Source organism: Primulina tabacum, chromosome 7 (assembly GCF_025594145.1).
Source record: "Primulina tabacum isolate GXHZ01 chromosome 7, ASM2559414v2, whole genome shotgun sequence".
In the NCBI taxonomy this organism is placed as follows: domain Eukaryota; kingdom Viridiplantae; phylum Streptophyta; class Magnoliopsida; order Lamiales; family Gesneriaceae; genus Primulina; species Primulina tabacum.
Window position 1 is genome coordinate 33,502,078 of NC_134556.1, and position 23,547 is coordinate 33,525,624.

Below are 23,547 nucleotides of genomic sequence, written 5' to 3' on the forward strand. Positions count from 1 at the left end.
TTTATTTGCTCGGTTGCCACCAAATATAGCATATGATAAAGCGAAAACTGTTTGGTCTTACAATCAATATCATAGTTGAGGTCACGAGTTCGATTTTCATATATTACAAGGAGTTCAACTATTGAGAGATAGATTGTTGCGGTGAAATACTTATCCCTAATAATGTATGACACTCCCATAAGAGCCCGTGGTCATCCATGACCTGGGATATTAAATTGATAGCTCGGATCAGGGTAATTTTGCAGGAGGAGTTCTTCAAAAACCGGGTAGGAGAATGCCCGGGACATCTTCTCTGCGGGTTATCAGAGGCTCGGGCTTTCATACAAGCTCCCGGGAGGCATTCTACCCGGGCTACCTCGAAAATAACACTTCACTCGAGTGCAGCAATATGGACTACCTTATGCTTCATTACTGTCAAAACTACAGGGGTTTGAAGTATCAGAGAAGTTATCAGAGGTAGGGTATAGACAACAATCTTACTCTAAGTAGCAAGTGGGCACTGAAAACAAGGTAATCATATGATTTTCTCCTATAAATAACAGATATGTATTTCATTTGAAGGATTCTGATTTTTGAGCATTCACGTATATTCACTCACATTTACAGTTTTTCTTCATCTTTATCCTTCACCTGCTGACTTATGCATCGGAGTGGCCACGACAGACACCCCTCCTACGCACATTCACGAATTCATTTCCCTGTTTGCAGGTTACAATTGAAGCCATATTAGAGATATATATCTTCTCCACAAGATATATCCCCTTGTTCATTTTTCCCTTAACAAAACTCTCGTCTGATCCGGTGGATAACCCCGACCTTGCTTACCCAATTCACCCGGATTGCATCAATGTATATAAACATTCATTAATAAAGGTAAAATTGAACAAAAAAAATTGTATAATTGATATTTCCATAACTCTTTTCTTTGAGGACTGACAAGTTGAGAAGAAGACGAAGTCCCTCTTCGAGAGTGATTTCTTCCATGCTTATCATTAATGATGAATTATTCTGAACATATTTTATATAACAATTTTATTCGAGAATATTAATTTTTTTAATGAATTTCTTAATATATATGAAAAAAGCATGCATATATACTTAGGACGAAAGTTATACATAATGTAGACAATTATATACAAACTGAAAATATTAAATAAATTAATATAGGCGTATTGAAACTCTGATCAATAACCACATTCAACTTTCTAAATAAATTTACATAGTGAAAAAAAAAATATTATTCAGAATTCAAACTCTAACAACACTAATTAAAGTAATAATTTGCATATGTAGCAGTAGCATATATATATTTTCTACTCTCACAATTAAATAGCAATGGGAATTTACTTAGAGTAATGAATGAATAGTTAGTTGACTTCGATTAACTGCGTAATTAATGATCTCAAGAGGGCAAAGGGAATATTAATTGATTAAATTCTACTTGATTGTTGTCATCTGGAAAGTGGTGCATTTCAATATAGGGGGACCGATATATACCCAGCAATAGAGGTGGGAGTTTTTTCCCGGATATTCGATCTGACCCGATCGGGTTTACCTGATAGGATCGGCTAATTTTTTATTTCTTTAAAAAACTCCGGTTCAGGTTGGTTCTTGTTCAATTAATTCCTCATCCCTTGAAATTTAGGTTCATTAATTATATGCTACTGCATATTTGTGCATAAAATATACATGAGGCTATATACTGTAGGACCGAGCGCTTGTCGCTTTACCAAAAGCTATAGCTGGTGGTAATGGTGCAACTCAAATCTTTTAAACCGCACAGCAGCTCAAGCACCACGGTTCGATCGCTCTACCAAGCAGAGACAATTATTGCACCCGACAATCTCCCTCCCAATAATTGCACTCCTTGCAATCAATGGGAATCGAACCCGTGACCTTGGCTCTGATACCAATTATAGGACCGAGCGCTTGCCGCTTTACCAAAAGCTATAGCTGGCGGTAATTGTCCAACTCAAATCTTTTAAACCGCACAGCAGCTCAAGCATCACGGTTCGATCACTCTACCAAGCAGAGACAACTATTGCACCCAACATATACTTAATTATATTATATATGATAAATATTTGGCAAAAAAAATCATATATAATAAATATAAAAGATATGATGTGCGTGCAGTAATCGATACCACAACTAGAATCCTTGATAATCTAATATTTTCAAATCACACAACGATCTAAAATCCAGGTTTTGGCTGCTTTTCTAACGTGGACAATTATTTCGTCGTAACTTCCTATGAATAAATAGATACATACATTTTCAAAAATGTAACTGACAGATAAGACATTTATTTATTCATATCTTTCATACAAATTCTTAATTTATTGTTCATCAAATAGAAACATAATATTATATATAAAAAATTACAAATTTCCTTTTTTATTTTATGTAAAGTATTCAATATATATTTTCTATAAATAATTTTTTATGAGAGAAAGTCAAAACAATCAAACATCTCTATTTTAGTCTTTAGAGAACTGAATCAAGAGTATAAAATATCCCGTGAGTATCTAAGTCAGTGAAGTAGGTGAGTTTGTGATCAAATTGGTCACGAGTTCGATTACCCTACCAACAATTTCTCCGTCGAGCCTATCATGTTGGCTTATCCAGTGTTATGTACCCGACTTATGCGGTTTGTAAGTTAATGCATTAAGTTCGAAGATTTACTCGATAGGTAGTAACTGCAGGTCTCTTTTTTTTTTTCTCAACCTTAAAAACTGCAACTGCCACTCCTCACCTGGGAACATGGCACTTAGATGAATAATAATTTTTTGATTTTAGGTAGAGCAATTTATTCTTATATTTTTACATCATTTCATCCGCGATTTTGATAAGAATATACATATCTTGTTCATCTAAATCACTTAATTGTTACATGAGACAGCAAGACCGATATATTTCACTCACAAAATACGTCCTACGATATAATTATTTTCGTGATTAATAAAACTATTTGGCATCATTTGGTTCGTGTGATATATATGATAAGTAAATAATACATAATAAGAGGTATGCATACCATCTCACAAGAGATATATTCATTATATATATACATATGTATGTATATATATATACACACACGCCGATTAATTAAAAAAAGTCAAGTGATTAAAGAGGTATGTACGTATGCGTTTGTAACTCCATCTTGATGAAGAAAATTTTCAGGAACATGTCAAAGAAAGTATAATGATAGAAATGGATATACATACATGAACCCATGAATTTCAATATTATATGGTTGAAAATTATTTATGTGATAATTTACCAAACAAGGATTGAATTGAAGTTCGATAGACAATTAAGTAGTTGTCCAAATACTAGTCAAAAAGTTCCATATATTATTTGAACCATGAAAGTAACAATTCGAGTGTTGTGATTAAGGAACGGCTATTAAGGTAAATTTTAGGTATGAGAAATTTGCAATTTTCATTCTAAATGTTTGTCAATTTTAGTTATTTATGTTGTTGAAATTCGATCTTACTATGGTGTCTTTCAAAATTTAGTAATTTTTTTTATTATTAGGAGTATAGATGTGACACTACACACTTGGAGTATGTTTTTTGTGAGACGGTCTCACGAATCTTTATCTGTGAGAAGGGTCAACCCTACCGATATTCATAATAAAAAATAATACTCTTAGCATAAAAAATAATATTTTTTCATGTATGACCCAAATAAGAGACCCGGCTCACAAAAGATGACCCGTCTCACACAAATGTTTGCCACAAACTTGAATCAGCCAAAACTGAAATTTGACATTATAATTGATTACCAAAATTAGAAAAAAAATATGCATTACCAAATTTATAATTTTGTCTTTCAATTATTTACACATTTGTAGATATAGATTTAATTATTTTGATATTTTCAAATGAAAAAACTGTCATATTTTTTTAGGATAATGTGTTATGTCATTTTAAACATTATCCCACGCGTAATGCTATTTCTTTTGGATTAAACAAAATATTAATCGAGGTTACGTAGCGTATCATCATGGCATTTATGTATATACTATGCATGCGTATGTATGCACATATTCAATATTCATTTATCTTCAATATTCTTTCCTAAAAAAATTAATTATTTAACTGGACACACACATAATTTTTTCTGTGAAATTTAAATTGGATTAATGAACTAATTTAATTTTTTTCATTTTGTATTATGTAAGAAAATCTTCGTTGGAAACACTGATCATATGGAAGTATGATCTGACAACGTTAACATCAACGAAATGTATCGTACACATCTATTGTTCTATAATTTTGTATGTACAGATTAAAATTAGAATTATCATTCCGTAGTGCCCCAGTCGATGAGATGTTATCTTTATGCTATCGCGCTAGAATACATCCAAAGATTGAATAATTACGAATGCATATGCGATCTACATTTTTTCAATGGATCTGACATATAGATGCAGCGTTAGAGCAATACCCTAAGGTAGCATGAACGATACGAAGATGGTTACTTTATAGCCTCTTATATATACACACACACATACATATCGCGCGTGCGCGCGCGCACACACATATATATATATAGCTTTTATAACATTTAAATTTTGATGGGGGATCAAAGCCAATGAAAATTTCATGTCCATTTATTCCATGCATAAAATGATTTGCGCCTTCGAGTTGTATGTTGAGAAGCAAGATCTGTAGAGTATGATACCAAAATCTAAAGTTACGCACAAAAATACCCTAATGTAACGTGTAAAATTGTACTTATGGCATTTGGAAGAGGAGGGGGACCATTCAACCACTTTCTCTACGATTATATCTCATTTCTTTATATTTTTAATTTGTCAAAATTACGTGTACCTTTATTTATATATTTATTATTATTATTATATTTATTATTACATTTATTATTATTATTATTATTATTATTATCATTATCATTATCATTATCATTATCGTCATCGTTAAAGTAATTATATGCAAATTTACCAAAGGTATATACGCAAATATGTATTCATGCCATGATGATATTAAAAAAAAAGCAAAAACTTGTGTGAGACGGTCTCACGTGTCATATTTTGTGAAACGGATCTCTTATTTGATTTATCCATGAAAAAGTATTACTTTTTATGCTAAGAATATTATTTTTTATTGTAGTATTGACCTGTCTCACAGATCTCTTGTGAGACGGGTCATATTTTGTGAAACAGATCTCTTATTTGGTTCATCCATGAAAAAGTATTACTTTTTATTGTAGTATTGACCTGTCTCACAGATAAAGAGTCGTGAGACCGTCTCACAAGAGACCTACTCTAAAAACAATTAGATATGAGAATACAATTTTTGAAATACTAATTTGTTACCTGCGTTTAGAGCTAATATTATACATTCGAAACATATTGGTGGAATTTCTTCGAGTTTTGTTAAGTTGGTTTTAGGTGTTTGTTTTACACCCGATAAACATGGGTTGTCGTCTAATCTCATCTCATATCGGGACACTGGAACATCATCGGGTCGAAAATATTACTTCCGTGTATCTATTTTCTGATCTCAGGATTCGATATATATGATGATGAATATGAGCTGTACACAATTCACAACCTCTAAATTTTGATGTATGCAGTTATTAGGATGTATCATGATCGGAAATGTGTTTAAAAAAATGGTGAATAAACACTTTAAAAAATTTTGCGATTAAAAGGGCTACAATAGCTCATTTTTGAAATGTTAAAAATGAACAGAAAACCGATAAATTAAATCGAGTTTTGTTCTAAAATCATGCAGAAGAAACTCAAAATAATCATTCTAAAAAATATTAATTATTTTGTAAAGCATTTTAAAAGTATGTTATTTTGGTATTTGAAAGGCGCACAAAATGCTTCAACAATGTATCTTAAAAACAGTAGCAATGATTAAATGCAATAAAGTAAGAGATACAAATTTGTTTATGGATATTTGGAGAAAACTCAAATGTTACTTTTCTTCCACTTAAGAATGATTCACTGAAAGACTTTGATTTATACAACTTTTTGTACCAATTTCGACTTAGAATTTATCACTTGTCTAATCGAAACTCCTAGCACACTCTCAATTATAGGCCACAACATCACAATCCACATAATATTTAACTTTTCTTATGCTAAAACTACAAACATAATATTTAGTGTCTTTGTCAGAAGATTATCACTTAATTATTTTTGAAGTTAAACTCTTTTTTATGTGAGTGATTGTGTATGAGCAAATTAATCTATTACAGTGTATATACTATCAAATCCATCATCACGCAAGGTAAAAGTTCTCATTAAGCTAATATATAAATTTAGACTTCCCTTGTTGAGCTTGCTCTCATTATAGCTTGTTTTTCTTTTATATAAGCTACCCATGCTTTGAAACCCCATCAAAGCTTGTCGTTTGATTTTCAAAGTGTTGTATTTATGGTATCCAAGAATGATATGAACGTCAGATATAAGAACATGACATTTTGAAAAATTTCTTACTTTTTTTGACATTGAAATTGTCATTTCATTTTATAGCCACTTTTTGATATCGGGATGGCGGCTAGACTTTTGGAGCGGTCCGATCAGATTTTAGCGGCTATAATTTTGGAGCTTTGAGCGGCCATAATTTTGGAGTGGTCCGTTTAGATTTGAGTGGCATGACTTTGAGCTGCTAGATTTTGAACAAAGTTTAGCTGATCTCTTCTCTTAGTTATAACTCTTGATTCATCAATTTTTGGGTAAAGTGATACATATAAAATAGTAGATCTTTCTCATAGCTTTTCATAGAATCAAGAATCACTTAATTCCAATTTCATATGAGAGAGATATGCATGAAAAACTAGAACTGCTTGAAAAACCGTCCTACGAACGGCTTGAAGTTTTGTGGTCTGGTTCGGCGATCATAGCTCTTGAATATTTGATTTCGGGGCAATGTGCTGAACATTCAAATTGTAGCCCTTTTTCTTTATTTTCCAAAGAATCAAGAATCACCAAATTTAGATTTCATATGAGAGAAATATGCTCAAAATATTGACACTGCTCATATCTAGCCGTTTGTTATATCCGCGACTTCCAGCTATTTTGACGTTTGGTTAGCATATATAAAGTCCGAAATAAACCAATCAGCCTGAAATATGACTCCTAAATAATTGAGTTGGCTTTTCAATCTGAAGGAAAATAAGATTTCGATTTTAAATGATATATTTTATTTATTTCCCTAATAGAGTTTTTCTTGTTAATTTGATTGAGTAAATATTTAATATGATTTTGCCTTCCTTAGATAATGAGATCTTAATTCAAGAGATATGGTATTAGTGTTTAAAAAGAGTTTATTCCTAATAAAACTCTCAATTTCCTTGTATTTTAGGTTTCCTTGAGAAGATATGATTCTTCACCTATAAATAAGAAGAAAAGCTCATTGATAAACGCTGCTTCGATATCGACCATACATACACACACGTTGCAGAGATTTGCAGAGTAAAATTATTCTCGAAGCCGTTGCTGTTTGGAGTGGTGATTCCCGTGTCAAAGTGAATGTTGCCAACATCTATAGACAACATCCGTAACGATGTTGACTGAAGATTGCATCTAGTTGATAGTGGTTTCCGGGATCAAGTTTTGCTTTCTTGATTACGTTTATTTTTGTTTTGGTTATTTATTTTAGAAAGCTTTATTTTCTCAAATTGTTGAGGAAATTGATTTTTGGTACAATCACTAGTGTTAGGTTTTTTGTAAACGATTAAACGATCGAGTTTTCTAGTGATTAATTTTTGCCATAAGGCATCGCACAAGTATTTATACTTGTGCATATTTAATCTCGTCCATCTATTTATTTCAAGTCAATTTGTGTTATAAAAGTTAATTTTTCCGCTGCATGTAGATGTTGTCCGAGATGTTGTAACATCTGGCACAACATTTAATTCTGACAAAACACAAATTTACTATTCCTAATTTTATTCTGATATTTTTATTATTTTTAGCATTTGTCGGACAAAATAAATCCTTACACAATCGTTTTGGCATCTGGTCATTGGAGTAACTAGTTTGCGAGATATGAGCAAAATACTAGAGCTGATCAAGTCCAGCCGTTCGCTGGATCCACTACTTCTAACTAGATTTTGCCTAGATGACATCCTAACGATCTCAACTGGTCTGAAATAAGACTTGTAGAAAATTGGGTTTTATATTCAAACATTTTTCGTCTTGTCGTTTAGATGATTGAGTTATGAGGTATCATAGAAACACTGAAGCTCGCCAGAGTCTAGACGTTTACAAATTCGAATTCCTGATTCCAACTTGAAGAAACAACTTCACACTTGAATAAATATATTAGAAACACAATAATAAATTTTGTTATTATCAAAATCAAGATTGTTAGCATTTCCGCAATCTAACATGATAGAATTTAATTTCGTAACAATGCGATATAATTCTCGATTATATTTTATAAAAATGCATACACGAAGTCTAGTTAAATTTTTTTTGTTTAATCAATATAATATGATTGAAAAATGCATATGCAACTTACTTAAGACCAGTAACTGTGGAACACGTGATGCGTGTCCACAAAATGTAAATATATATTCAGTATGGTTTATAAAAAAATAGATTCAATTGTGATATTAGGTGTAATTGATTTTTACATGAAAACATATCTTTTTAAATTGAGAAGTTTTCAATGTGTTGATATGGTTAAGACTTCAATTTTTGGAGGAAGATTTCAGACTTGGGATTAACGTGGTTGGAATTATTATACGTGATATTGAAAATGCGGATAAAAAAAGGAAAAAAATTTGTTGTCATCCTCAAACAGTTTTTCTTACCCATCTCAACTATTATAATATAGAAGAGATATTATAAGTGTATATATATATGTGTGTGTATTTATGCATGTTTATTTATGTATGGGAGATATTGGCAAAAAAAATTGTTGCATGTTTATTTATGTATGGAGATATTGGTAAGAAAGAATTGAAGGAAGAAATTTGAGATGGAGGGGAAGTTGATAGGGTCCAGTTCCAAGGCGGATAAAGACTGAAACAAGTCTTCCCATTAGGCTACTTGTCATCAAAAATAGAATTACAAATCTTCCACATAGTTTGAAAATTAGGGAAATTTTCCAATAACATTATAATTATATCTTATTATATAATTATGTATCATTAGGTTTCTTGTAAGACAATATCATTGATCTATATATAAAAGATGTTAATCTGGTCTATATTTTTAATGAAAAGTAATACTTTTAACAAAAAAACTACTTTTTTCATGAGTTGATCAGGTCAAAAATCTGTCTCACAAAATTAACTCGTGAAACAGTTCTACATGAGTTTTTGTGATTATGCATATGATAGTCCTAAATTTGTCCATGAGCATAGACATTCTATTTCCTCACAGTTTATAACAATAGACCCGAGTCACCCGACCATCGTTATTTGAAACCGTGAACCAAAATTAGATACTTATCCAAAAAAAAGCCAAACCGAAGAACTTATTATTCAGTTTTAATTCTAAAACTAATAGATTAGAACTGAAATTGCATGAAACTTTAACCTGAATCGGAGAGTAATCTTAGATTTTAAAATGAGTATAGTTCACACAGACAACACAATGCGTATAATTAAACAACTTAGTTTTTATAAATTAAATCTAAACCCTAATTTTATGTTTTAAATTAAAATTTTATTTTCATAATATTTTATAATATAATTGTTAGATAAATTAGTTTTGATTGTTTCACAAGTTTCATCCACTAAAACATAAAAATAAATTACAGAATCAAAACCATTAAATTTTTTTTTTTTTTGGCTATATGATGATGGTTTTTAATCTGAGCGCTAAAAACCCAAAATTACATTTTCAAAACCTCTTCACCCAAAGCAAGGCAAAAATTTATGTGAGACGGTCTCACAGGTTGTATTTTGTGAGACGTATATCTTATTTAGGTCATCAATGAAAAAATATTACTTTTTATGCTAAGAGTATTACTTTTTATTGTGAATATTGGTAGGGTTGATCTGTCTCACAGATAAAGATTCGTGAGACCGTCTCACAAGAGACCTACTCTCCAAAGAAAACTTGATCGATTTTTAATGATAAACAAAACACCATGTTGAAATACAGAGAAAAATTATAAGCCTGACCTATGTGACATCCAGTGCCAAAATTTTAAGGGTGGTACATGATCCATTATATGAATGGTTAATACCTGAAAGATGGTAACCTCACCAATGATTGGGTGACGCGGACCACGAATGAATCTATTTCACACTAGAATGAGAGGAATACAAGATTTTATAAGTTATACTCATATCAACAAGATATAACTTCTTCTCGAGAGTTAATCATATAAGAACTTCAAAGATAAGCGTACTTGATTTGAGATAATTTTGGGATGAGTAATCATTTTGAAATTTTCTCATGTTATGTATGAATGATAACATAAGCACACTGGAAAGACTTTTGTTGATATGGTGAGATCATTGTCAAATCTAGAGTGTTACAAAATAAGCTAGAAAACTAAAACTGCTTAGTGAGGTGATTTAACTTTTTATAAACAGCTTTTTTTGTTCTTTTTTTAAAAAATAAAAGTTTTAAACATTTTCTTTTTCTGTGGGCACATAATATTTATTTATTTAAATTGCGTGTAAGACTTTATATTGCCAAAGAACCCACAATTCAAACCATAATTAGTCAATTAAAAATTAAATGTAATTCAGTAAAGTACTTTGTAAAATTGTACTCCTACATTTGCAGAAAATACAAAGGTGGAAGAAAGACTACACCCAAAGAAACTAAACTATACATTTGGAACACTTGGAAAAGAAAATACAGCTTTATATTTAGGATATAAGTAGTAGATGATTTTGACCATGTAACTAAAATTTTCTTAAACTGAACAATAATTTAAGCATCACATTTCGATCGTTTTCTTCTTAACGGACGATTATTATTCTCCAATACATAGTACAACATGTGTATGTGTGTGTGTCTATATATATATATATTGGAACTAATAAGATAAACTGTCGAGTATGAACTCAACAACATAAAACCGGCTGTATACACGAATGAGATAATGGGTCGGCAAAAGTCCCTACAAAACATTGTCGGACTGATTCACAATTGCAATTATTCTTTCGATTGATCCAATTTTTTTATAAGCCAACTTATTTAATTGTGTTCTTGAAAATGTGCAAGCATTTTAAATCTCAATCGTCCTCTTTCCCTGAACTTAAAAGGCATAAAATATCAGTAAATTATACAAAAGTTGCGGCACGATTAAAGCCAATGACTATTTAAATCAAGTAAAAAATTGATTATTTTTTTGGCTTTAAGACCTTGACTTACATTTGTTTCTTTATTGTGACATAGGTTTCAAAACCTAAACAAACCTATTTTATTATAGTATCATGAAATGACACCACACGTTTGTTTGATTGTCAACAAAAGAAGCCAACATCGACATTAAAAAGAAAAATGGCCCTTTGATGACAAAATTGTTTTGCTTTGTATTAAGTCATATATGTTTTGGATACGAAAACACTTCATATCATATAAAAATAATATCGATATATTCCCCCCAAAATTTGAATTGATTTTTTACACTGACTCAAACTTGGTTCTACTTCGGGTTCACATGGAGTTGGAAGAGCTTGAGCGTATTACGATCATTTTTCCAATATGACGACTGTGGACATTGATATATGCAATGTCATATCAGCAGTATGCGATGAAAAGTGGCTAAAAAATTTGAAGATAAATGTTTGAAGCTGAAACTAAACCACGTAGAGAATAAAAATCACAAAGAAACAAATATATAGGATCAAATTGTAAAAAAAAAAATATTAATTTCTAATCATACATGTTAAATCACGTTCTAATTCAAACTCAAATCCCTAATCGATAAACTTTGAGTTGTCCAATATTTGAATTGATTTAGCCATGTCAAACTCAAGGCATGTTCATGAATATCTTGTACTATACCTACTATTAGAACCAATGTACACTATCACTCACATCTTTTCTAGATGGCTTTTCAAACTTAATTAATTATATCAAACAATTTAATGTCATTTCAATCAAAATAAATTTGAATTTGATTCTCCATTTTCAAAAAGGTGGAAAAATTAAGTTGAGTCCAAATTCAACATTCAATCCACTGCGAAACAAAATTCATATTGTCAAAAACATTATTAAATGAAGCCTGCCAATTTCATGTTTTTAGATGTCAAAGGTTACATATATATATATGTGTGTGTGGGAAACAAGTGGGAATTCTAAAATATATATACATATATATATATATATGCGTGCGCGTGTCTGAAACATGTGGGAATTCAAAATTATTTAATTGTTATTTCCAGTCATGGTATATATATAATTGCGTGTGTGTGCGCGCGTGCTTGTGAAACAAGTGGGAATTCTAAATTATTTGTTTGTTATTCTTTCATCGATGTTGTATATTTATCTTCAACGAAACCTAATGAAAATTGGCATCGAGAGACTATATCCATTTCCATTATAGAAGCTTCCCCACATTATAATGATTTCCCACGGACACGATCTGAGATTTTTTCTTCTTGCAAATTATTTTCAAAATTATAAGTTATTAATATTAAATATAAATATGCTTATAAAATTCATGGATTGAACAAAAATTTCTTCCAGATTTCAAATAACAAAAGGATTCTAAAATGTTCCGACGGAATTTTTCGAACACTTCGCAGCTAAACGACGTTGAAAATTGATGTAAGATATGTATTTTATTTTAATTTTTGACATATATTGTTAGAACTGAAAAAAGTATTAACAAGTGTATTAGATCGATCACTAGTATATTTTTATTTGGGCCCAAGGTTCTAACAATGACTGTCATTTAACCTTAAGACAGACAACAATTGGCCTTGTTTTGGTTTTGTCTGCAGTTTCAAAGGTCGACATGGAATGCGAACTTCAATTGGTGTTGTTTTGGTTTTCCACAAGTTTAAACTCGAAAAAGCAAAAGCATATATGACATTGAACAAGAGATATTGAGAAATGTTCTACATTAAAATAGATATGCAACAAACAGTCAATTATTGATTCAATCTTCAGCAGGGGGGATATCACTTAAATCTAAACCTTCCGCTGGGAGATCAGAAGTCAGAGGGCCTAATATTCCTTCCGAGCTCAACGTCAATCCGCTCTGCAAGTAAAAAGTGCAGGCAGGCGTCGTTTCTTAGGCTTATTTAGCGAGGAAAAAGCCTCATAACGAATGCAGAAAAAAGTTGCTCAATTTAGCATATATGTATGTACTAAAGAAATACCTCAGGTTGAAATCTCAGCATGTCCGCACGAGCCATGGCTTCTGCTTGAGCAATTCTTTGCCGGAATGTCTGAGCCATCTCTTCCGCCTGGCATACCAAATCAAATAACTTTTCATACAAACGCCATAAGGAGTTGCAATCCCATAAAGCAATGTAACGTGACTAAAGACGGTATCAAAAGGATGCAATTTCTATTCAACTGTAAATCGCGGATGGAAAAGAAGCAAGTTGGGTTGGGCTATTGCGAAAAATTACACAAGCAGAATGATTTCATTTTCTGGAGATAACTCCAAACATGACCACGTTATATTCAAATTCTCTACGAAAGACATCCAACTTTTATGCATCCCAATACGATCTTTATTTTATGTAAAATTTTCATCACCCCCAAAAGAATTGTAAACCTATAATATTCTAATTCAAAATTCTTTAGTCTTCGAGATGATAATATCACGCAAACTAATAAAAAAAATAGATTATCCAACACATTTTTATAATACGTGGCATACACCTTAGAAAAATATCTCCTTCAGAAAATAAAGAAAACACATTCTCCAATCCATTTTCTTGAAACATATTATGAGAAACAATTTCCAACAAGATAGCCAAATAAAATCAAACATTACCTTCTCAAAGACCAGCTTGGGATTCCGAATCATGTCACCTGGAGTAGGCTCTAATTTCTTGGTTGAAAGGCTCACTCGACCTCTCTCGCGGTCATGACTCAGTATCATGACCTACAGCAAGTTTGAACACATTAGCATAAAATGCTTTGGAGGCATTGAACAGAAACAGAAAATTGCAAAGAAACGCACTTTCAAAGAGTCACCAGGCTGCAGAACTGTAGCGATATCTGATACACGATCGTGGCTGATTTGGCTTACGTGTAAAAGGCCATTGATTCCACCAACGTCAATGAATGCACCATAAGGTTTCAAGCTTTGAACAGTTCCAATTACCACGGATCCAATTCCAAGTTGTGCCTGACTATCAGCCATTGCCTTGCGGTTACTGAGGACTAACCTGGACTGCTCCCCATCGACCTCCACAAATTTAAGAGGAAGTTCTTTCCCAAGAAGATCCTCTGCAGATGATTTCTGGAAAAATTCAGAAAGATGCATCGTAAATGTTTGGTTAACAATACAGTAGGTATAAAGTACAAACCTGTTCATTTACCTCATCAAAATTTTTTGGGACAAGTGGTTACTAACGTGACACCAGAGCAAGCTTACAAAAGTTAGAATCCTCAAAAAATTGCCTCTATCATATTCATTAAGATGGTTATTTTTTAGCTTTGTTGCACAAACCCAGTGACTACAATTTCGATAATATTTCAGGGAATTTATTCCCAATTCTCTAGATTCCATGTGGGGGGAGAGCCGAAGAGTTTTAAAACATGAAATGATGGTTGGTCCACCTCTGAAGAACTAGATATTTTGGGACAACTGGACGCATAACGCTTCATAAGCATGTTTTTGGAACATTTAATTATTCATCTCACTAAAACATTAAATTAAAATCTAAAGAACTATGAAAAAAATCTGTAATAGTTAAGCATGCATGAAGATTTATGAGCAAGCCAGAGTGAAGAACAAACTGTTGAGATTTGTGAAAAAGGAACAAAACCACTAATGCCCTCCGACAATGCCACCATCATTCCACCTTTGTTTGCTCCAACAACCTGCATGTGATCATAAGGAAAATCTTAGTTGAATAACTTTTTTCGAACAAAGCACTTTAGATGAGGAACTCCCGTGGTGTTAAAATGGATGCAAACACATTATCATGATATGCCCGACCTCACTCAAACGGCATAGTTTGGCGTTTATTCTTGGAGAAGACATACCTTACCCTTGATAACAACATCTTCAGCTTGTAGTTGTCGACACCGTTCCCAAGCAAGGTCACATTGAATCGACCGCAGGCTTAGGATCAAACTATCATCAGATGAATTTTCTCCAACAATTACAAATTCTTCACGTAAACCTGGAACAATGCCAGCCTCTGCCACATGTTTAATACTATGAATGGATGCCTCTATTAAAGGTAAGAAAGCTGATGATTTTGCAGTAATGTCAACTAATGCTCCATTTGCATCCGTACTGAAAACTATTCCTTTCACCTGAAACAAATAAAATGCAACCAAATTACAACATTATCAGTTCACTTTCCTTCTATATTAAAAAACATATAGTTCCTTTGATAATGGGTGGCAGTGATTTAAGAGTCAACAAATTAAACATAAACAACCCCTCTTTCCAGAGAGTCTAGGACTATGCATCCAACAAATCAAACTGTTACATGTTCATCCTAATTGAAGATGTGCGACCTCTTTGAATGACCCTTTTTATCAATTTAGATAAAGCTAGACTCACCAAAGATTAAAATTTTCTTTAAGACCCCTGGCATAACAAATCTATATTCCAGATATTATTGTTGCCTCCAGCCCGGCCATTTTGCTCGCAGTCACATCTAACTTTGTATTCGGGTTTAAATTGATGATGACTCAACTCAACATAAGCAAACACAAACACAAACACAAACACATACACAAGAATAAAAAATGGCTTCTACACAGTCCGATTAGGAAGCAGTTAGAGATCTGAGTTTTACTAAATCTCAGACTTTAAACTAAATCATCCTTAGTTTTATTAAATGTCAGACTTAAACAAAATCATGTCATTCTTCACCCCTTTTTTCCACAAATTCCAAGTGAGATTCTCCAATCAGCTGTACAAATATAAGAATAGTTGAGCTCAATCAGTAAGCACTCAATTAAATGTAGTGGATTAACATACATATTCAATTAAATGCGGTGGATTTACATCTACTTTGCTGTACTGATACGGCTAAAGATAATGCTTGCAGAGGTGAGGAAAAGGAGCAAACTACCAAGGAAATTGAAAGACTTTGTAATTCAGTTGAAATAATAGATAATTAGTTGCATACAATAGTTACAAGTTAGTTACTTCAACTAGCTTTGTAGAATATAAAAGTAGGAAAAGAGAGAAGAGGCAGGCAGTTGTATCTGAACATTTTTCTTAATTTTAATTCTAATTACATTCTCATTTTCTTTTTTTGTATTCTTCTATCCCTTCCTCTTTAACTCTCTAGGAGATTAGCTTTCTCGAATTAGCTATGCATCATTTGGTGCTCTCATTGAAGTCTCGGAGAGTCGATAATGGCGGCAGAAATGCAAGTAGATATATTGGAGGAAATTCTTGCGAAAGTCACAGTCCTACAGGAGAATCAAGCTGTGTTAATCGAGAAACAAAACACTAGTATTGCATTCCTCTCCAATTCAGCGAAATATTTTACAATTGGTCTGCAAATGTTTGACGAAAAAATGGAACAATACAGAAGCCGATATCAACATCTCTCCGCAGCAACTCAGTCGCACTCGCCGATCAATACCGAATTTTCAATACCTGTGCACAACAATTTTCCAGCACGCGAAAATCAATTCCAGTACATGAGTCTCAATTTTCCGCCCTGCTTTGGGGTAAATTTGAAAGAAGCTTAAATGGCGTGGCAACCATGAACACTCAAGATCAAAACCTTAACTTCAAATACAACTTGAATTTGCTCATCAAACGGCGGAGGATTTAAAGTCGATGTTGGACATATACTTCACTGGGCAAACAGAGACTGTTGATGGTAATTGGGATCTTAGCGTCGATTCCAGAAACACCAACCAAAGATGAACATATCAGAATAGAAGAAAAATTACGAAAGGGGAATTGGAGGATGGAGAGACGGTCGGTAAAGAAGGAGGACAAGTTGTGTTTGAATTGAAGATGGCCATGAACAGCGTTCAACACTTAGCTTCGAACTACTCGATTCTGTGAGCGATCTTTCAAGCATGACTGTACCGACCATTGAGGATAAACCAATCTGATAGATATCCCCACAAACCAAAATGGAAGGAAGTAGGAAACCCATGACAGCGAAAAAAAAGAGTTGCTAGGGACCCAAATAAATTGGGCTTTGAAAAATTAGCAGGAAAGAAGAATATTGGCGGAGGAAGTTAACTTCGTGCGTGACTGGAAGAACCATGCTAGACAAGTGAATTCAATGGTGTTCAAAGCAACAGACTCGAGTGGGGTGAGTTTGTAACTATTAAACATAGAATTAATCAAAAGACAGAGAGGAATAAAGGCATTAAATCCATGTAGGTTGGTTGTGTCATTTGGACATGAGCACCAACATGGTAGGAGAGCAAAATGGGAAGATTTTGTAATTCAGTTGAAATGATAGATAGTTAGTTGTATAAAATTGTAACTAGTTAGTTCAACTAGCATTGTAGAATATTGAAGTGGGGAAAAGGGGAGAAAAGAGGCAAACAGTTGTATTTGAACATTTTTCTGAGTCTGAATTATAAATTCATTCTCATTCTTTTCTTGGATTCTTCAATTCCTTCCTCTTTAATTCTCTAGGAGATTAGCTATGCATCATGTACATGTTAAAAGAAAGTCTGTTCCATTTAACATACAAAGCCTTATTCAACCACAAGCATCGATCATAGAACAGTTTCATCCGCTTGTCTATTGTTTTCCATGGTTTAATCTTTGTTTCATGGCAAGTAATTGTCCTTGAATACCAAAAGCACATCCAACAAACATAAAATGCATATAAATAACCAATAACAATCCACAGTACGAAGCCCCACAAGAATAACAGATTTTAGCCAACCCCATCATGCCATTAACTGCATTTCACTCAGAACCCGTCCACACTCCACACACAGAAGAAAGCATATATACGTTGCAAACTAATATTCCCAACAACCACAGATATTTCACGGGAACATTCGACATGAGAAAACCCAATTTACAATAATTTAGATGCAAACAAAGACGGAACATTGCAATCAAATTTCACATACAATGTCTCATTGCGGCTCATATCCCACTTAACAAAACAAAAGAATACATCCCAACTCCATAAACCCACAAACATTAACATGTAAAAAAAGGAAGAAAAGAAAGTCTCACCTTTGTCCCGACTTCGGAATTGAAGTCATACTTTTCCAGAGCCACATGAAAATCTTCAATGGTGAAAGCCACACCTTCCATGGGGCTTGTCCGGCATCTCTCATATGCATCTTCAAACATTTCCTTGAGCTTCATCCTCTCCCTTGTCTGCGCATTGGATACAGCCACGGCAGCTGCCGATATCACGCTTCCCTTTCTGTTCGGGCAATGGTTCTTGAAATTGGACAGTTTGCTGTTCCTGGTGGTCGCTACTGGTGGGCACTTCAGACCTGCAAATTGCTGTGTCAAAGTGGCCATTTTTGCTCAAGATTTTCACACCTCGACACAGAAAAATTACGGAGGAGAGATCTTGCTGTGGCTCCCGATTTTGGTGAAACGCTGGTGAATTTTGAGCTAGATAAGATGATGATGGAGAGATGAGAGGGACCCACGAAGAATTATTGGGCTTAGTTTGATGATCTGTACTGGCGTTTGAAATTTGGGCTTAGTGCATGAAATGATGGGTTTTTCTTCGTAGAAATTGAGGCCCACATAGAATTTGGTCTTCCCTTTTGAGATTTGATATATCACAATTCTAAAATATGTCAATTTAATAACCCTATTAAATATTTAATTGATGATCGTAAAAATTTTAAATATATATTAATATAAATTTCAGGCAAGTCGAAAATAGCAAAATTAAACACTAAAGTGATTAAAAAAAAGTAATTTAAAAGATGAATAGTTAAGATCAAACTTTAATAATGTAGAAGATCGAAATTATAATACAAAAACTATTATGAGACTGTCAGGTCAATTTTGTGAAACAGACCCGACTTGGTACATGAAAATTTTCACTTTTTATGTCAAAATGTTATTTTTTATTGTAAATATAAATCAGTTCAATCTGTCTCATGAATATAGATATGTGAGATTGTCTCATACGAGAACTACTCAAATTATAAATCGACAAACATATTACACAAATATAACAATTAATTTTATATACTTGTAGTATCACTTCTCTTTAAAATTTGAAAAACATATTTTCAATCGTGCTCCAACTTATATAAAAAAGCTACTAATATTACTTCAGTAAACTCAGCTTTAAAGATTGTCATGCATTTTACAAGCGATCTTTATTATTATTGCCAATTATTAACCATAAAGCTCATCCATGGTCATAACTTCTCTCCTGACTCCTGCTAAAAGTTTTGAAATGACCAGAACAATGCTACACCGGTCCTGGAAATCCTGGCTTACAATCTTCAGATCCTCAGGTTGCGGTGGAATCAGGGGCCGAAAGAGTTTGTCGCAGGCTCCAGCTTTTGTTACAACGGCAGCAGCTTGTACAGGCAAGTTTTTGTAACTTCTGCGCCCCGGTCCAGTCGACGCTATCGAAGGGGGCACTGCCCCCTTCCAGTTATTTTTTGCCACGTGGCAATTATTATTATTATTTTTTTTAACAAAAAAACTCAACCATTTTTCAAAATTTTGCTTCTCTTTCAGTCTTAGCCGTGGTTTTTGAAATTTCTGAAACAAGCTCCTCTCATGAATCAAGCAAGCTCTCTCTCTCCACAAAAAAACCTCTCTCTTCCCGTTCCTTTTTTTGAGCACAGAAACAAGCTCATCTCATTGAATCAGGCAAGATGAGGCTTTTCTTTGCCACTGTACATTTTTTTTATATAATGGAGATAATTTGTGTTTGTTTCAAGAAATTTGGGTTTTGTTTCTTGTTATTTCTGTGAAATTGAAGATAATAGCCCAAAAAATTTCATTTCTCCGAAATTGTGTATGTGCGGTATTGTGTATGTGCGGTATGAGACTATATTTTTGAGAAAATTTTCATTTCTCCGAAATTGTGTATGTGCGGTATGAGACTATATTGCATTCTTGAAGTGGCTGTTCCTTCAAGCTTGATGATATTGGGATGGTCAAGTTTCTTTCAGTACTGTGATCTCTCTTGCCATGAATTGCACATTTGCAGGTTCTGAGGTGTCGAAACGATCCTTCTTTAAGGCGACAATCTTTCCTGTATTCTTTTCCATAGCCTTGTACACGTTGCTGTAGGTTCCCTTGCCTTAGGTGCAAACATAGAAATTTGTAACATGTGTGTATTCTTATATATATGTTTCTGCAAAAAGATTTTGTGTATCGATTGAAGGTGCTCGTTTTACTTAAATTGATGCTTGATTGGAGGTGCTCAGTTTACTTAAATTTGATTGCTCACACTTCCTTAAGGTGCAAAAAGATTTTGTGTATCGATTGGAGGTGCTTCTTATCTACTGTATTATTTTCCGCTGCAGCCATCAGGTCCTTGATGCAAAGAAGGATTCAACATTCTGCCCAATACTTATTGTGAAGGTTTATTTATAAGATGTTTATTATTTAAGATCGAAAATGTATGTAGCGACTCTCTATTTTTTTGTTGCAGTAAAAAAAAACCTTTTGGCATACCATTATTTTCGTTTATGGTGAGCGCCTTCGTTATTTTAAAATTTTTTCTATTAATTATATTAATTATTTAGTGTAAAATTTTTAATGTTATTTATTTTTTCTTGTGATATAGGGGAAAACATATGTAGTTTTCATTGGGTGTAAACCTGGTGTATATGACACTTGGGAAGAGGCACAAAAACAAGTTAATAAATTTAGCTGTGCGTCTCACATGTCATTCTCTTCTAGGGATGATGCATTAAAAGATTTTGGTTCGTATATGGACAATCAAGTTGCAGCTTCTTGATGCAAAGAAGGATTCAACATTCTGCCCAATACTTATTGTGAAGGTTTATTTATAAGATGTTTATTATTTAAGATAGAAAATGTATGTAGTGACTCTCTATTTTTTTGTTGCAGTAAAAAAAACTCTTTGGCATACCATTATTTTCGTTTATGGTGAGCGCCTTCGTTATTTTAAAATTTTTTCTATTAATTATATTAATTATTTAGTGTAAAATTTTTAATGTTATTTATTTTTTCTTGTGATATAGGGGAAAACATATGTAGTTTTCATTGGTGTAACCTGGTGTATATGACACTTGGGAAGAGGCACAAAAACAAGTTAATAAATTTAGCGGTGCGTCTCACAGGTCATTCTCTTCTAGGGATGATGCATTAAAAGATTTTGGTTCGTATATGGACAATCAAGTTGCAGCTTCTTCCTCTACTCCTAGTGTTGAAAGAATGTCGTACGCACCTTCTAGTGCAAGTGTCACCCAAGCTGAAAAGATAGTTAAATTGGAAGTTGCACTTGCAAATTTAGTAAAGATGACGGAGGAGATAAAAAAACAAATTGAATATCTGAAAATTAATATTGATGATTAGATATTTTTTTGTCAATGTATTCTCCCATGTACATTAACCTTACAACTACTGGGATGGTTGTGTTTTTCTTCTGTGTATTGTATGGGGAAATCTCGATGTTATTTTCGCACTAAAATGTTTGTTCTCTTGCCTCTGATATTGATTTATGTGATGAAATTACCACATGTTTGATTTTAAAATTTAGCACCAATCAAAAGTCCAATCAGTTGGAGATGGGGTCAACGGATGAAGGTCTCAACTTTCATTTTGTTTACTACATTGCTAAACTTTTGTAGAGTTGTGCATTGGATTTGAACCATTTTTTATTAGCTGGGAATAGTTGGAAGAGTTGTGAATTGGATTTGAAGCTTTGTGAATTGAAGGGAGCAATGGCAATGAGCATGGAAGATTCTAATAGGATCGTTATTACTCCTGAGGAAGGCCAATCGAAAAGGGGAGATATGCTGCCAAATGGATCGAGTAAAGCTGATTATGTGGACATTTACCAATCAGGTCGTTGCACTGGGGCAAAAAAAAAAGGAAATCTGGTTCGGTCAAGAGGTTCAAGCAAGATCTAACATCATACTGCATGGATGGTGCAAAGAACGCAGTAGCAACATGTGCTGCAATAGAACCTGTGGTTGTTCAACATTCAGATTTTTTGGGAAGTTATACAAATTGCCAGAATAAGTATTCTGATTCCAAAACAACGTCCTCCATCACTCAGATTCTCAAACCCATAAGCTACAAAGCTTCTATATCAAACAATGTCCAAGATGTCTTGGTAGAATAAGATTGTTAGAAATCAATTTATTTGTCATTAGACCTTTGAAAAACAATGAAAAAGTGTTTCAATACTTGTACCATAAATGAAAATCAAAAAAATATTGTCTAACAAGCAATCTTTATCACAAGCATAAACAAACTTTGTAGAATACAAAACACACCAAAAGTCTACAAAAATACTAAGAAACATTGTCTTGATGTGCAATTACACTACTGAACTTGCACAAAGGGTCTTTCTTCAATTACCACATCCCTGAACAATATTAAAATATTAATGAGAAACAATTTATAAAAAATTAAAAAAAATGTAGACAAAATTCCTTATTTGTGATGAATGAGGACCCCCAAACTTATAAGGAAATAAATTCATTTGATCACCTAAATATATGTTTGCATTACCCTCATGTATCTTAAACAGAAAAAAAAATATAACATAGCAACTCAAACAAAGTAACTTATAAGGAAATAAATTCATTTGATCACCATTATATTTGGTGACGGAATAAAATGTTGAGTGTGTCCGAATGTGGAAGGGAATTGCGATATTGTGAAATTTGAGTGTTGTTGTGATGCAATTCCATTGCTCATTTCTCGTGTGTTGGTGGTTTTTTGTGAACTTTGTCCCTTCTTTTTTGCTCCTTTAGCACCTAGCAAGTCATACAAAGTAACAACAATTAAATCAAGTCAAACACAGTATGCAAAGTTACAACAATTAATTCAATTGAACTATATACTCGACCATATGAAAACTTAATTCAATAGAACTACTCACTTAATTGAAAATATGAAAACTTACTTGAAACATCTGTTTTCTCCTTTATTTTTTTTTTCTTTTTTTGCTCTTAGTATCCCAGTGTCGTGTAATATTAACATTAGTAACTCCTTTGGCTTTAGCAGTAAGTGGGTTACCTATGCAAACTCCATAACTTCGAATGTCATCACATTGTGTCTCATCATCTACACTTAACTTTGATACAAGGTTAGAGATTTTATCTTTTGCACTGTCAACCAATCCATATAAGATTTTTCTTGCCTCCTCATGTGATTTGCTCAGTTGAGTTAGATAATAGGTTTATCTCATTATTTCGTTAACAAACACCATTTCAGATACATGACTAGCACCATCCCTTCCACTTTCGTCAAAGTCAAATGTAACTCTATTTCTTACATTCTTCATCCACCTCTTCAAAATATAACA

General features: G+C 33.0%; 1 protein-coding gene across 1 annotated transcript; it reads right to left on the reverse strand.

Moving 5' to 3' along the window:
• Positions 1 to 12,977: 12,977 nt before the first annotated feature.
• Positions 12,978 to 18,688, reverse strand: LOC142551343 (small ribosomal subunit protein bS1c). Its single transcript, XM_075660533.1, has 7 exons — positions 18,282 to 18,688; positions 15,134 to 15,409; positions 14,885 to 14,968; positions 14,103 to 14,384; positions 13,914 to 14,024; positions 13,288 to 13,374; positions 12,978 to 13,166 (listed from the first exon to the last, which is right to left on the reverse strand). Exons 1-7 carry the CDS (start codon positions 18,576 to 18,578, stop codon positions 13,065 to 13,067), a joined length of 1,239 nt encoding a protein of 412 aa, XP_075516648.1. The 5' UTR covers positions 18,579 to 18,688; the 3' UTR covers positions 12,978 to 13,064.
• Positions 18,689 to 23,547: the final 4,859 nt, after the last annotated feature.

Bases quoted from the DNA above. Each gene is read 5' to 3' on its own strand.
- LOC142551343 (XM_075660533.1), bottom strand. From the start codon at position 18,578: ATGGCCACTTTGACACAGCAATTTGCAGGTCTGAAGTGCCCACCAGTA. The intron at 13,375-13,913 runs GTAATGTTTGAT...TTGGTATGCCAG, and splicing joins CCAAGCTGGTCTTTGAGAAG to GCGGAAGAGATGGCTCAGAC. The intron at 13,167-13,287 runs GTATTTCTTTAG...TTTTACTTGCAG, and splicing joins TGCTGAGATTTCAACCTGAG to AGCGGATTGACGTTGAGCTC.